Source organism: Podarcis tiliguerta (genome assembly GCF_965153285.1).
Source record: "Podarcis tiliguerta genome assembly, chromosome: 2".
Classification (NCBI taxonomy): Eukaryota; Metazoa; Chordata; class Lepidosauria; order Squamata; family Lacertidae; genus Podarcis; species Podarcis tiliguerta.
This window is the reverse complement of record NC_139535.1, coordinates 34,303,019-34,319,194: the sequence shown is the minus strand read 5'-3', so window position 1 is coordinate 34,319,194 and position 16,176 is coordinate 34,303,019. Positions and strand designations below refer to the sequence as shown.

Sequence of the window (16,176 nt, the reverse complement as noted above, 5' to 3'; positions counted from 1 at the left end):
AACCTCCAATGCTATTTGGTACCTTTCTTTTTTTATAGTCCCCCCCCCCCCACTTCTGGGCTAGTACGCAGCTACCTACACAGTAAAGGCAACCCCCATTTTAGGCATGACCAATATGTGCGCAATCACACACATGTTCCGAACCCAGAAGTGATCCAGAAACATCATGAATGACATCACTAAAAGGGTGGGGTGGGGGTGGAATGGGACAGAGCAGAGCGGGAGCAGAATGAGGAGGCAACGCTTCCGTTTTCTTCCTTTGTGATTTTAAATTGTGATGTCTTGTGCTTACAAACAGTAAACGGAACTTAAGAATTCTGCACTCGGTGTCAGTTCCTGCACTTTCGTGACTCAGCAAGAGATTACACACAGCTCTGTTCTAGTCGGAACACTTGATAGCTGATTAGAAATTGCTCACTCTTTAGATGTAGTGTAGTATGAGCAATGATCAGGACTCTCGGTTTCTGCTTGAATAGGCCATCATTTCCAAGTGTTATGTAGGGTAGCCAGGTTGGACGAGGCTCCCAGACCTTTAATAAAGACGTAGAGGCAGGTTCAATGAGTGTTGATTACTCTATAGCAGTGCTGCAGCTGTTAGAAAAGCACCCCACACTTATTTATTAAAGTCATCCCTTTTCTTGCAGTCACTCTAGTCTTGAGGAGAGAATCTCACTTATGGAGTTTTACATTTGGGAATCTTTAGTTTCTGGTAGCTTCTGGGCAAATAATACTGAGGACCAGCAATCACATTCCGGGATACATATTTATTTATAAGTATTTATAAACCACACACACATATATTCTGTCAAACATTATGAAGCCAATACAGGGGTCTGCCTCTTGAGATCAGGTAACCCCATTATACTGGCTGGGAATATCTCGTTCTCAAAGTAGATGGCTATGTAGATGACTTTCAGTTCATTTCTCCAACCAGATGTCCAGATGTTAGCCACTGGGGGAAGGAGAAACTTGCTTTTCTCATCCAGTCTTTGACAAGAAAACTGGTTCTACTTTCCTTCTTCCATGGTGTCTGAGGGTAAGAGTTTGTTTACTAAGTCTACCATCTTATACTCACTTTCCTGGGAGTACATGTGTACAGAACTGTTATATGAGATGCTATGTGGGCCTCTTCTGCTTTCATGACCAAATGACCGTGCTTACAAAAGCCGAATTCTTTTCTACCACTTTCTTCCTGATTGTCCAGGATATTCATACACCTCCAGCGCTCTGATTGTATTATGCTTCTCAAATGGCTTTAATTATATGCTTCATCTCTCTCAATATTATGACAAAATTCATCATATTCCTATCCCCAGGACACTCTCCATTGTCACTCATTGAGATTAATTAGCATATTGCTATAAATAGAAATAACAGCATCTGATACGGTGCGGTTTGTAGGATGGATCAGTGCCTCCAAGTGAAACCAATTTTTGGAGAAGAAAACTCAGAACGTATTGTCTGCAGGTTTATCCTATTAGCATGGTGCCATCTCAAGTGTAATCAATATTACTTTCATAAAAATTAATATAGTACAGAGCCAAGAAAACAAAGAGGATGGGAGCTGGGAAAGGAGAAGTCTCCAGATCATAATCTCCATTCAGTGAGCAAAAATGGAGAGTAACAGGGAGGGCCCCAAATGAGAAAATGTGCAATTTCCCTAGTAGCAGCGGTAGGCGTGTGGACAAACCATCTAGGACAAGGTGCCCCACAGCTAGAGAATGGGAAAAGCTCTCTGATGGTTTATACAGTCTTTGCCATTCCCAGTTCTAGTTCAACCAGCCTTTTGGAAAGAGCTTTCTGTTCGGTGAGTCCTCATTAACAAGTATCCCTTATCATCCTGAAGGCTAGTTTCCAAGGAGGTCAGTTTTATTTTATCCGCTTCTCTTTAATCAATTGTAACATGTAGTGGGACAACGTGCACAGGCCATGGGGAGGAGAGGTTTATCTTTTCCCTACCCAGCTGTGATCTAGACAAAAATCCTGCCCCCCTGCAGCTATGGGGCTTGAGGGGGTAGGAATTCCCATGTACACCAACAGCAATTTATTGTCTACGGCCCATAGCCATGAAAGGAGGGGGCTGGGCTTTGTTGGAACAGCCTGCACCCAAACCAAAGAGGGTAGGCGCACACTACACATTCAGCATAGAATAGGCTTGGCCCCACTGAAAGGCCCTGTGCTTGAAATTACATGTAAGTTTTACGTGTCGTGTTTTACCTGTACTGGCTTATTTACACAGGTAGCACACAGACCTGTTTCCCACGACATGGTATGGCTTAGTGAGACTATGCAAAAATAGAGGCCCCCCAAGAGAAACACTTACAGCTGCTTTGCTGCTCCCCAAGCCTTTCTTCTGGCAGGCTAAACTAAACCAAACTTTGGTTTAGTGAGTCATCTGAAACAGGACTTGTGGTCAAACCATCTCCTCTCTAACTGAGCTGCAGCAAAGAACATATAGTATTCAAAAGGACCCGAGAAGCGCAAAGCATCTCTCCAACAACTCACCCAGCCATAATCTCACTGAGCCATAGTTTGGCTTACCATGTCATGCAGACTAGGCCACATTAAACTTTGCAGGCAGTAAATCACAAACCTATATAATGCCTATAATGATATTTATTGACATATACATTTCCAGATGTTTTCATTCCACAAAGCCTGTCTGATAATGATCCTGTTCTGATGTAATGGAAAACCACAATCTACTGTTATGTGAAAGTTTGTGTGGAGGGAAAGTATGTACCTCAGGTTAAGAACTTAATTCGTTCTGGAGCTCTGTTCTTAAACTGAAACGGTTCTTAACCTGAGGTACCACTTTAGCTAATGGGGCCTCCTGCTGCCGCCGTGCCACCGCCACGCTATTTCTGTTCTCATCCTGAAGCAAAGTTCTTAACCCGAGGTACTATTTCTGCATTAGCGATGTCTGTAACCAGAAACGCCTGTAACCTGAGGTACCACTGTATAGTGAGTGTGAGTATGTGTGTGTAAACTGTATGGGAATTGTATGGGTATCTGAAGAAGTGTGCATGCACCTGAAAGCTTATACCCAGAACAAACTTTGTTGGTCTCTAAGGTGCTACTGGACAATTTTTTATTTATTTCTACTGTGTCACACCAACACGGCTACCTACCTGAATCTAGAATGTATGGGAATTGTATGTGTACACATACACATTGCCCATGCCCACCACTAGCATTTGGCCCTTAGAGGGGTGGCTGATTGTCAGTGTAGCCCTCAAGCTAGAAAAAGTTAACCACAGCTGGTTTAAACAAACCACAGTTCTCTGAAGGAGGACACAATAGTTACAAAATTCCCATTCTATGCAAATTCAGGCAAAGAGCACATAAGGGAGGAAATTATGCGATACATTTGTCAGAGTTATATTCTGAGGATGTTGCCAACTTGTCTCAGCAAACTGCTGTATGTTAACAATTCCTCCACCGCTTCCTGAGATACAAGGTGAGCTTTGGCAGAGAACCATCCAACAAACTGAACCAACAACAGCAACAGACAACTATGCAAATATCCATTTCTTGCATTACTCCAAAATATTCCTAAAGTGTCCTGGTCACTTAGGGCTCTTGGCTTCTCTACATCTGACAACAACAAGGCTAAAGATTTTTTAAGCAGGTAAATGAAAAAAGCTCTTCTTCAGTAAAATGGGAAATGTATCTCTGTGGGCCCCCATAGACATTTGTCCTCCAACATACAACTTTGCCTAACTGAAAGCAGAAATAAAAAATGCTCTATATTCTGTTTATGTACATCATAATGAACTTTTCTAATGGAAAATAATAATTTGAATTGACCCCAAGCCTGCAAGCAACATACTACTACCAAATGCACCAGGGGGGGTATTCAAAGCCTTCATGTAAATAAATAGCCATCTTTCCCAAGTGGCAATGAATGCTGCAGCATCAGTTTCCCTGGGAAATATGATATTAGTTCCCTCTTAGTTATATCAATGTCCCATGTATAAATGTGGGATTCTTTTGTGTATATAGTATAATCCAAAATGATAGGGGAGGTTGTTTGGTTTTGTGCTTTTTAAAATCACTATCTGAGAAATATGAATATTTTTGAAGAGCGAGATCTTAACAGATTTGCGAGGAGACAGATCGTTTGTGGAACACGGGAAGTAATATATCATTTGCTTGATTCTGAAAGAATGCTGTGTTTAGCCCTATTGCAATGGAGAATAAACTCAAGACACTTCTGTCTTCTAGCTCTCTCCATCCATACTTACCCTCATCACCATCATTTTTATTGCAAAGCTCTGTAAGTCAGGCCAGTATCATAACCCCTGCATTGCAGATGGGGGAACTGGGGTAGAGTAGTTTCCCTAAAGACTCAGCCAAGTTCATGGCGGAGGAGGAGACTTGAACTGGGGGCTTCCACTCTTGCACATGAGGAAGCCACCCCTCTATAGTGTCTTTGGCTAAAACCAAAGTGGATTTGAAGTACATGGGCACATATGCTGAAGGCCTAGGAAGAAACGTGGTAAGCATGACAAGATCTTCTGCTACCCTAACCTGCTGCACATCCAGAGCAACACAGTACTCTAATAGTAGTGCTACATTTCCTCTCTTGTCTGCAGTCAATTTCCAGAGACCTTTTCAAAGAGGCAGCTGTGTTGGGGATGAAGAATGTAACTCTTGAGCAGTCCATGAAGAGGAATGATGGGATATGAACTTCAAGTTGTAGTAATGCACACCTGTAAAATATTCGTATCCAGAACAGCAGTTTCTGGCAGGGTGGCGGCAGCAGAGTGATGACATAATGAGATCAGGGGATGTCAAAGACGTGTGTGTGTCTTAATATATTGTACGAAGACAAGTTTTACTCTTGCCTTCCTGACATGTTATATAAGATCAACATACTGGAAATACAGCAGACATTTCATGATTGCATAGATGAAACAGAAGATTGAAGGGAGGAACTGCTGTGGGAAGGAAATGTCTCCATAAAAGTACTTTTTGTATTTTTCGCTCTATAAGACGCACCAGACCACAAGACGCACCTAGTTTTTGGAGGAGGAAAACAAGAAAAAAAATATTCTGAATCCCAGAAGCCAGAACAGCAAGAGGGATCGCTGTGCAGCGAAAGCTTCTGGCTTCTGGGATAGTTGTGCAGCCTGCATTCGCTCCATAAGACGCACACACATTTCCCCTTACTTTTTAGGAGGGAAAAAGTGAGTCTTATAGAGCAAAAAATACGGTATGCCTGGATACTGAGATCCAGCACTGAGGGCCTTCTGACGGTTCCCTCCCTGTAAGAAGTGAAGCTACAGGGGGGAAAGGCAGAGGGCCTTCTCAGTAGTGGCACCCACCATGTGGAACAAATCAGATATCAATGAGATGTGGAACTATATAACCTTTAGAAGACATCTGAAGGAGTTTGGCGCCCCCACCCCCATTATTGAATGCCTATGATTAACATATATTTCTGTCGCAGATCTTTACATGTGGGACACAACTCGCCCACCTTGAAAAATATTTTGCCCTTTCTGTGCCCATGCCCCTCCTATATTTTCTAGTGCTATCACTGTTCCAACGTCCTTTAAAAAAAGTTTCATTGGATTTCAAATGAAAAAATTCTGCCTGTTACAAAAATTGAAATAACAATATTCAAAACACCCACATATTATAGAACAACTAGAGGACCCACCCTGTCGCAAGAAAGACCCTGCTGTGGCTGCTGGTGGCTTTGTTACTCCCTCCAGGAGTGACGATAATTGGGAAGCAGCAGCTGAGCTTCCCAAGTTGGCAGTTCCCAAGTTGTAAAGCTCCGCTCTGAAGGAGCAAGCTCTTCCTGGAGAGATGCCCGCAAAGCTCAGATGCCGGAAGCAACGGGAAAGCCGGCTGAGCCCTCCCATCCTCCACCTCCTGGCTTGCGGAAAACGGAAGAAAGAAGGAAGATCCAGGAATCGGACATCCTTGGGCAGTGGCAGCAGCACCTGCACCTCCCTTCTTCCCACCTAGTGCAGAGCCACGGAGCCCAGAGGCAAGACCGGATCACCACCAGATTTCTCCCTCCTCACACCGCCCCCAGGCTAGGCGAGAGCAGAGCAGCCGGAGCTGGGCGTTCGCCGCCTCAGGAAACGCAGCCAGGAAAGGCAGCCCTGCTGGGGGGACGAGGGGTGGGGAACCCGCGCTGAACCAACGGCGCCAAACGAGGACAAGTGGCGGAGCCCAACTTCACGCTGCGAGCCACTAGTTGAGGCGTCGCTCCGCTCCGGGCAACCCAGCCCAGCCTGTCCTTCCCCCTCGCTCTCAGCAGCAAAAGCCGCCTGCTCCCTCTCTGCGCTCCGCCTTCCAGGGAACAGTTGCCATTTGCCAATTAGACGCGGAATTACAAGGTGTTGCGAGGGCGGACGGCGGAGAAGTGCCCCACTCTGTGTCCCGGGGAGCTCTTTTTCTTCCCCTCCCCATAAGAAGTGCTTATGTCCGAGATGGAATCATCTGGAGTTTCAATTTACAAATCAGCTATTGCAAACACACACACACACAAACGCACACACACTTTCCAAGGTAGAAGTATCCCCTATCCGAATTGCAAAAACGCCTTTGCTGTCGGTTAATTTATTCTCTCTCTCTCTCTCTCTCTCTCTCTCTCTCTCTCTCTCTCTCGTAAGAAGGCCATTGACTGCTAGAGTCAGGATTGTGCTCTGTCTCCCGCCTTTCCCATCGAGATTGTAGGCAGCTTGGAAACGGGGGGTGGTTTAGGTGGTTTGTTTTGTTTTTTAGTGGGATGGGCTTTAACTCGGAAGCGCAACTTGGGCTAGAAAGGGGACGCGCGTGCTGTCAGCGCAATTGCTGGACACGGACCCGTCGAAACCGCAGCTTGATATCCGAAGGGGCAAGGGGAGCTTCAGTTTATAGGAACGAGCCAAGAGAAATGCATGAAAAATAAAAACCAGCGCACATGGGGGCAAAGCACTGCAGCAACACAGGCGCGCGCACACACCGCAAACCATCGCCAGCACCAATCTTTTAATCCGGTTTTCACCGCCATCTCTCACAACTCGAGGGAGGAATGAAAGGCTCCGGGCATTCGCAGTTGGGGAAAGAAGGGGGATATCTCCCTGCAGACACACGCTGATTCAGATGCCGAAATGGACTAGCCAGCCAGATAAACTGACCTGTTGTCCAGGCTGATGGGAACGGTTGGGTTCCATACAAAGATCCCTTTCCAAATCGATCTTATCTATTCATCGCTTCCAACTATGCTTTGCATTCTACCCTCCCGGGTAGGCAAAGATTATGCCCATATTGAAATTGTCCTAGCACACTCAGCAAAACGAGAGAGAAAGAGAGAGTGTGTGTCACAGAAACAGATACACATACTCTTGGAAAGGATGGGAATTTAGACCAGAAAAGAAATCAGTGAAGAAGACGACCGAGCTGAATACGGATTTCAGTGCCACCGCCACGCGGTGCCCCTGTTTTTCCTCTTATTAACCAGCAGGGTTATTCCCTCCAGCCCCAAAGCCGAAAAGTGGCGGCTTGCTTCCTCGCCGTTTCGTGGAAGCTGCCCCCTCCTCACCCAACAGCTCGCCTCTTTCTATCACTGAACCGAGAGCTTGGCGGGGAACCGGTCGCCTTTAGCCAAGCCATATTTCACTCTAATGCAAACCCATTGAAATCATCGCCTGGCGTCTCCCCCCTCCGTCGTCTTGATTCACTGATTGATTCTTGAAAATGGGATCATAAATCCAGAGAGTGTCAGGAGAAAAATCCCGAGGATACGTGCTGGAAGGGAGGGCGCCTCTGATTTCCAAGGAGGGAAGAGGCGGCTGGGAAAAGAGAGATGGGAGCGCTGGGGAAGGCAAAGAGCAGAGCAGCAAACTCCCCGGGGGATGGGAGCGTGTGAACTGCCTGCAGGAGGGAAGTGGGATGGGGTGGATTATCTAACGCTAGGCATCCTCGTCCTAAGGAAGCCCTCGAGTCTAGTGATCCTACAGCCTACAGAGCCTACAGTTGGTTGGCTTCCATTGCTGGGGCTGCTCTCTGCCATGCCCGCGGCTGGCGCTCTCCTTCAGCACCACTCCCTGCCAGCCCGCGTGCCAGGACTCTTTGGCCATTTCTGGCGCCAACAACCTGATGCTGGAGCCTCCGCGGAGCGCCCTACCTGGAAGAGCCTCAAGATGTTGGCCACCATGATGGAGACGGAGCTGCCCGACGCCCCGATGACGCCCACCACTTTCTCCGGCTTGACGAAGACCGGCGGCTCCCCGTTGGTGCACCTCACGTCGGAGGTGTCCTTCTGGATGAGCGCCTGCACGAAGGTGAGCGACTGCTCCAGCGCGTACGTATCCCTGGAGCAGGTGTCCAAGATCCTGGCGCCCAGGGTGACGTTGGGCAAGAGCTCGGGGTCGCTGTTGATCTGGTCCAGGGCGTAGAGCATGGCCTCCAGGCGGTGGATGCCGTTCTCCTTCTTGATGTCCCCGCACGGCACGCCGGTGGGGCCCTTGGCGTGGACGGGGAAGAGGCCGCCCAGGGTGATGTCGCCCTCCAGGCGGATGGAGTGCGGGGCGTACATCTCCTGGCCTTGCGCCACCGCCGACAATAGGAACTCCAGCAGGCACCAGGGCAACTTCATCAAAGTCAGCAGCTGCCACAGCCTCCCCGGCTGGAGCATGGTGGGCACCCAGGCTACCACGAGCAGGAAGGAGGGAACGCCGCTGTTCCAGCAGCCGCCAGCCAGCCGGGGGTCGGGGCGCCTCCTGCCGCAAGCGAGAGAGGATTCCCCCGAGGGGCGGGCCGGGGCGGGTCTGGCAGGGCGGGGAGGTCCAGCTCCGGGCTGCTGCCGTCGGCGCGCTGCTTCCCGACCGCGCTCGCCTGTCTGCCTGCCTGCCTGGGCTCGCTACTGGGCGAAAGAGAGACTGGGCTGCCGCTTTAAATGCTCGGTCGGCTCCTCTCCGCCTCCCGCTCGCGCTCTGCCCACCTCCTTCTCCTCCTCCTACTCCCCGGCTTTGCCTGCCTGCCTGCCTGCTCTCCCTGCGCGTCATTACGCAGAGATGCGGGCGGAGGGAATCGTCGGCGAGGCGAGGCGGAGAGGCCGCGGGGAAGAAGGGATGGCGAGCCTCTCGCAGACAAGGAGCATCCTCGGCTCGGCGGAGGCAGTCGACGTCTCCTGCCTGCCTTGAGTCTCTCTCCTTCGGGTCCTTTCTGTTACCTATGCCGAGAGCCTTTTCGCAGCTCTCCCTCGGTTCGTTCTCCATCCTCTTGCGGATGCGTCCTGCGCTGGAGAATTTCAAATGCTCTGGGACGAGGAGGCTCCTCTGTACTGTGGCTTGTAGAAAAACGCTCGCTAGTCGCTGGAGACTGATTCCAAAGCACAAACTCTTTCAAATCGTAAGCTCTCTGGGGTAGAGATCCCGGTTCTTCGATGTAAGCAGTTCCTTGCTTGAAATTTAGGTGTGCGGTGTGTTACATGTACAAAGGGGTGCGTATATTAATGTGAAGAAGCAACTATCTGAACGTATCTTGTATATTTTAAATAGTTCCATTAATTTAACTGTTGCATGACCTAGCGGTATTCTGAGCCCTAGATTGTAGGGTGAGTTCTGACCAATTCCTTTTTGATAACAGAAATATTTCTATCCTATTTGATTAAAACTCTTCAAATAGAAGACTAGAACGTAAATAGTGACAGTAATTTTGTTTCACCAAGTTAGGATACATGGCAGGTAAATGCAAGGATTGTAAAAAAATAAATTAAAAAAATCGCAGGAATGTGGAGATGTTTCATGAATCCCAACCTTAAGAACAGCATCCTTTGAGAGGAGCTCAGGTATTTTATTTTTCACTTCAGAGAGAAGGAAAAGGTAGAGCTGGGCAGCTTGTTTCCAGTGCAGTGCAGAGGAAAAACGGATTTCAGGTAACCTGGTCCAGAGTTGTTTAGGGCTGGTTTCGTGGTGGCTGGGCTGCCAGTGCAGATCCCTGAGCACATGTCCCCTATAAGGAGCACTGCTCACTGCTCTGTATGAGGCATTTTGCACCCACTGTAGCCCCTGGATCCTAGCTTCAAGGAAATCCCCATGTAGTGCAAAAAAGCAAGACTCTAAACTCGACAATGTGTTGCAGTGGCCCAATTGTCACTGTTCAGAAAGATGTGCAGTTGGCGCAGCAATCGGAGTTAGTGATAGGTGCTCTTTGTGACCAAGGCCAGCTGGAGCTCAATGGACAAATGATGGTTCAAAGAGCACCTCTGAACTGCATACCTGCTCTTCCAGAGGGAGTGCAACTCAGTCTAGAACAAGCAAATTTCCCAGTTCTCGAATCTGCGAACCACTCACCCACAGTGTTTCTGTCTAAGTAGGATTCAGCTTCAGTCTACTGGTTCTCATACACTCTACCACTGTATCAGTGTGACTGAGGCCTGCCTCATGCATGCAATTGCAGAAACAGGTGCCCATTCAGTCAAACAGATGCTCTACCCCTCCAGTCCTACAGAAGAGTTTGGGAAGAGCATCCCATTTAAACCCAGAATCTTACGGAACTGAAAGAGTTGATCTTCATTCTTGGAAACCACAGTTCTTTTCTGAGGCTCTCTTTTGCCTTTAGACAAATTATGACCCCCTGCTTCACTAAAGGGAGAAATTTGGAGTCTATTTTATCTGCCAAAAGACAAGGGAAGCACAGCTTATAGGCATAAGACACCTGGCTCTGGGTATTCCAGACCTGATACAAGATGCTCAGAGTTGAATGAAAAAATAAACAAATGAAGTAGGTCAGAACAGGACAGCCTCAGCGAACTTTGACTCTGCCATCTGTGCAAAGATTCTACATTCCTTTGCTGACACTGTGGCATGTGGAACAAATTGAACTGCCCTCCGCACAGCATTCAAGAGAAAGGGGAGGAGAAGGAGCAAGGTGAAGGAGTACCTACCCAAGTCTATTATATTTGATTTTTTCTGTCAATTTGAATATGTCATTTCTAGTCCAATGCTGCTGTGAAACCTCCTTTTCTCTCCCCCGCTCCCTCCCACTTTCAAAGCACAGTGTTTTCTCGGAGCTAGCTGAAAGACAACTACAGCCATGTGGAATGAGATAATGACATTGCAGTTGAACCAACTACAGCTAGGGCTGAGGAGTGCTCAAAAATAGCACTCTGTGTAACATGGATCTGTTGAGAAGACTCATCAGAAATGTTTGCCTTTCTGCTCCTGAACAGCAGCCTACAGAACAGCTCACATGCTTTGAACATCAACCCTGAAGACCTCTTACCTACATTAAAACATTCTGATTATATTCTCTATCTCCTGGCTAAATAACAGCTGTTCTAACTGGATCTTGTCAGGCCTTGATATCATTTCCTCAAGGAAGGAAGGAAGGAAGGAAGGAAGGAAGGAAGGGAGGGAGGGAGAAAGGCAAGTGGGAGGCGATATCCTTGTGCACCACCAAACAAGTGCATTCTGACATCACAAGATCAACCCAGAGATGCTCAATGTTTAGCTAGAAGGCTTGACCTGGTTCTGAGGTGTCTGAAAGATGCCCAGAGGCATCATGGCAGCTTTTACAGGCATTTCCAGCATAGTGCCTGGCACAAAGAATAGGGATAATTTGATAGAACCAGCAGATGTAGGGCAGGCTCTATAAAGAAACCCTAATGGATACATAGGAGTTGTTTGCAATAACATTGCTCTATTAGCCTGATTTCTTTTCAGTAACAAATGCTTAAAAGAGGGGTAAATGATGTCTGTGAAGAGGAGGGCTCTGTTCAAACAAACAGATAAAATGGAGGAGCCTGCCAATATTATTTGATGAGTTTTAATATTACTTTGTAGTGTGTGTCCTTTGAGGGGCTTGTTCAGTGTATGTGTGTGTGTGTGATGTGAGATGGAGCTATTCTATTTTGAATTTAACCTTGCTGTTTTGTCCATTCTCCATCTTTGGGTATATAAAGCCAAGAGGCAGATTAATGGCCTCATAATGCTCTTTAATTACTCCTGTCCTATTTACAAATAAGGCAGTTTAAACAATGGGTTCCTTCACCTTTTTGATGTGAATTTATGAGTAAAATTGGGATTCCAATCTCTTTTAATGGCTCAGTAGAGTCCCCTACCAGGAGTCTTAATGTAAATGAGAAGATGGAGTGCTCTCCACCCCACCCCCCACTGCTCCTTGGGAGTTATATCCTGAACTTTATATCAAAAGGAGTTCCAAACCAGCTCACAACCAATAGTAATGGTAACAAAAATGTAAAATGATGTTACCATTTCAACAGCTGCATTGTAAAAGTAACTCAGATCAGAGAGCATCTTTGTAAAAACACATACAAAAATAATTGTCCTGAACAGGTGCCTAAATTCATCTAGAGAGATGATCAGCCATTTCTCCCAGAGCAGATAAGGCGGCCCTGCTCTCCCCCTTCACTCAGAAAGCAGGGGAATATAGAACAGAGCATCCTTTGATAACTGCAGTGCTGAGCTGTTTCCTCAAGCAACTTCTAATATGGTTTGCACAAGTTCACCTATACCAAAATAGCATTCCATTTGCCATGCGTGTGTCAAATTCTCATAGATAAAATCTGCCCTAATGGTGTAAAGAACAGCATTTACAAATCACTTGCTACAAGGAGCTTTGCATTGTTGTGTTGAGACCCACAAAGTACATGGTTGATTGCACATACAAAATAAACCCAAGTATGGAAGTTCTCTTGAATGAAATTAATGTGGATTGCAAAGAAATCATCTTTTGAATTGACTAAAGGCCATAGACAGTGATTTGCCTCCGCTGCACCGCCCCCTCCCATAAAAAGGTAGCTCAGAGGAGGTAACTCCAACTCCTCTTTCAACTGATGTATAGGAGAAAAGTATTGGGCACAACATTGGGTGTAAAGTAAAGAAAGCACTATTGATAGCAGCTTGTATAGTCATAACCGAAACCTGCATAAGCCGTAATTTCCCAAAGGCCAGTGGATAAGGAAAGTGTGGGATTCCATGGTCATGAACAAAATTACTTGTAAGAAAGAATCTGAACACTCCAGATATTCCAACAAAATTGATAGTTCTCTATACTGAAATTTGAAGAAAATGGATAAAATGATAGCTATGAACATTCTTAGCATGCTACAATATGGCAATGTTTGCTATATGACATGATTTGGCTGATGTATGATTTAAGCAAAATTTTGTAATTATAAAATTAAAACAAACAAATAAACAAATAAAAACATAATAATTCTGGCCTTGTATTAGTCACTGCTCCAAGGAGTCATGGGACCAAATACAGTGGTGAAGAGTATCCAGTTTTCAGTGTTGCTGGTCACTGTTTTGTCTTTTATCTGCCACTTTGAGTAACATTTGCTAAAGAGAACTCTATGAGATCACTTTCTTGGTCTGCTTTGGCAGGAAGCTGCAACACTACATCCTTCCTGCCTGGGCATCTCTCCATCATCATGCCTCCAAGCTGACCACATGTATGTACACCATTCTGAACTTAGATTTTCTACTTTTGTAACTTAGATAGTAATTATAAACCTACCTTTATTTTGCTACTGTACCTGTAAATACTACTTTTACTTCTTCACAAAAGAATTTGTGTGTGATTGCTATTTTTAAGAGGGAGAAAAGTGATGATACCAGAGAAAATCTAGTCTGTCTTAAAACATCCTGGATTATTGTTTCTAGAAGATTAAATCAACATTGCCTTAGCTTCCAAGTTTAAAGCTGCAAAGGATGGTACTCTGCCATGGGCGTAGCCAGGATTTAGAGAGGGGCAGGACTTTTGTTAGTGGGGCAGAACTGACATGATTGGTCAGTTAGTTAAGTATTTCTATTGCTTTACTTGATCTGGGGGGGGGGGAGCAGCCCCACACCCCCTCTTGGCTACGCCCATGTACTCTACTGATCTCAATCACATGACTAAGGAATGTATAATAACTAAATCATATATCCACTCCTAGCACATAAATCCATTCCTACAAGAACTTTTGAACATAAGAACATAAGAAGAGACTTGTTGAATTGGGTCAAAGGCTTACCTACTCCAACATCCTGTCGTGATTCCCAGCAATGGATATTCAGAGGCATATTGTCTGAAACAGTGGACTAGAACATAAAGACATGGAAGTAACTAAAAAAAACTGGCAAGGGGGGGTATATTGCGTGCTGCATGGAGACAGTAGTTTGATTGCTGGGCAGCAGTGGGGCCCTCTCACATTCTGACTTACAAAAGCTTCTTTTTTTGATATCGCATTGCACAGGGAAGAAGCTGCCACTCCACTCCCAGGTCTTGTCTTGCTAACTTTTCAATAGGCTTAGCTGATCATGGAAGCCTCATTTTCTACTCTTTCAAATCATCATGAAACCTGCTTTCCTGCCTAGGGCTAGTTCATGCAAGCATGTACATCACTTGGTGACTCAGCGCTTGATGACTTGCAGCAGAATGTGTGACTGACTCCATTGAAAAACACTGTGCGTGAAATATGGAAGTTTCACCTGCAGTGTCTGGCCTGTAATAGCTCATCTACAGATGCAAGTCATCATGACCTGATGCTGTGGACATCAAGTGATATGTATGCATGCATGCATGTGAACTAGTCTCAAATGCATAGCTGTCAACTTACAGATTTGAAAATAAGGGACCAGCAGCCTCGAAAATAAGGGATCAGCAGCCAAAATAAGGGATTTTAGTCAACCAGCTCCTTTCCTTTTCCCCATAACAGTCAATCGCAGGAGCCTCCAAAATAAATCCAAAAGCCCCCCCCCATGAGATCGCCACCTGCCATTGTACTCAACCAGCTCCTTTCCTTTTCCCCCACCATGTGCCCCCGCTCCAGAAAGACCTTTTCCCCAGCAAGGGTGAGTGGACCGTCGATGACATATCCATCTGATTCTGAGCACAGGTATGTTTAGCTTCTGAGCCCCTCCAAGCCAAAGGCAGAAAGCCCAGCCAGCAGCCAAGCGAAGCCTCAAGTGGTGGTTCCCACAGCGCAGCAACCCGGCAAAGGGGATGCAGCAAGGAAAACCATTGTCACCTCTCCGCTGGGAAGCACTGAGCAAAGGCGAGTCCCCAGGCAACGCGGCCAATTTGATTGGCACAAGGCACGCAAGCTCCACCCCCTAGTCATTCTTGGACTCCTTATTGGGTGAGCAACGCAGCCAAGCAACACAGTTGGAGCTTCCCTCCTCCCTGGCCGGCAGGGAGGGAGGGAGAGGAGCTACTTCCTTTGAAATCCGGGAAATTTAAGGGACATCATCAATAAGGGACAGCAGTGGGAAACGGTGCTGGGATAAGGGAGTTTCCCGCCAAACAAGGGACGGTTGACAGCTATGCTCAAATGTGGATGAGAGGCAGGCTTTAGAAAGACAGTGAAACTCAAAGGGCTTGTGAAAACTCCAGTGTTGATATCTACTGTATCATAAGTCATGGGAGTCTATTGTTTTGTTCTACAGAGGAAAATCTTGTGGATGTCTACCCCAGCTGAGATGCTAACAATATTATTCAGAATTGTTTGTTAGCTGTCTTACAAATTTTAGCACCAGACACACAGAATATAAATCTCTTAAACTGATGAAGAAGTACAATTGTCACTGATGCAACAAAACCAGCCAGGCGTGTTTATGTTCCTATTGCTCCGTCCTTATTTAGGTACTTCCCAGACATATTTCAACTTTATATAACTGTCCAAGGTTGTACACCCTCTCATGTTTTGAGATGTTCTTTGTAAGGTCATACATATATACATATTTCACCCAGTTCCTACAAATTCTGATTCTTCAGTGCCCAACACGCACACTTAACTGAATAGCATATCTAGCTGAACAACACAAAGTTCAAAAGTGATAGACAAGACTGGAACCCAATGCACAAAGAGAAAAAGCAGGTGAAATGTACCGTAGATCCCAGGGATGCTGTGAAACTGACATTGAGTTACTGAGGCGGTTTTGTATTAATGCAAGAGACCAAGCCCTGACTTGCTGAGATTCCAGAGATATACCAAGATGCACTTCTAGAGATGCAGTGGTGTAGCCAGAGATACATTATACCTGCTCATTCTCACAGGAACTAGTTTCCATTATACACTGTAGTGGAATATCAGGTAAGGAGGCAGGTTCTGCCCACACCGAAAAGCTGTGTCCCAGACTGAAGCCATTGGCTATGATTTCAACCATCTATTAGAATCTGCTAAGAACTGGAATTAGTCTTGTTCTGCCCTAGTTTCCA

The 16,176-nt window shown here is 46.1% G+C and overlaps 1 protein-coding gene across 3 annotated transcripts in view; it reads right to left on the bottom strand.

Annotated features, from left to right (window-relative positions):
- Positions 1-9,820, bottom strand: part of GRM7 (glutamate metabotropic receptor 7) — a 399,167-nt gene extending 389,347 nt beyond the window's left edge. The window contains exon 1 of one of the 3 annotated variants that reach the window (XM_083424909.1): positions 8,132-9,820. In XM_083424909.1, the coding sequence (XP_083281035.1) occupies positions 8,132-8,641 (510 nt within the window). In that variant the 5' untranslated portion in view covers positions 8,642-9,820. The remainder of the gene's footprint in view (positions 1-8,131) is intronic. The other 2 variants (XM_083424907.1, XM_083424908.1) reach the window with 2 other exon arrangements.
- Between the last annotated feature and the right edge of the window lie 6,356 nt (positions 9,821-16,176).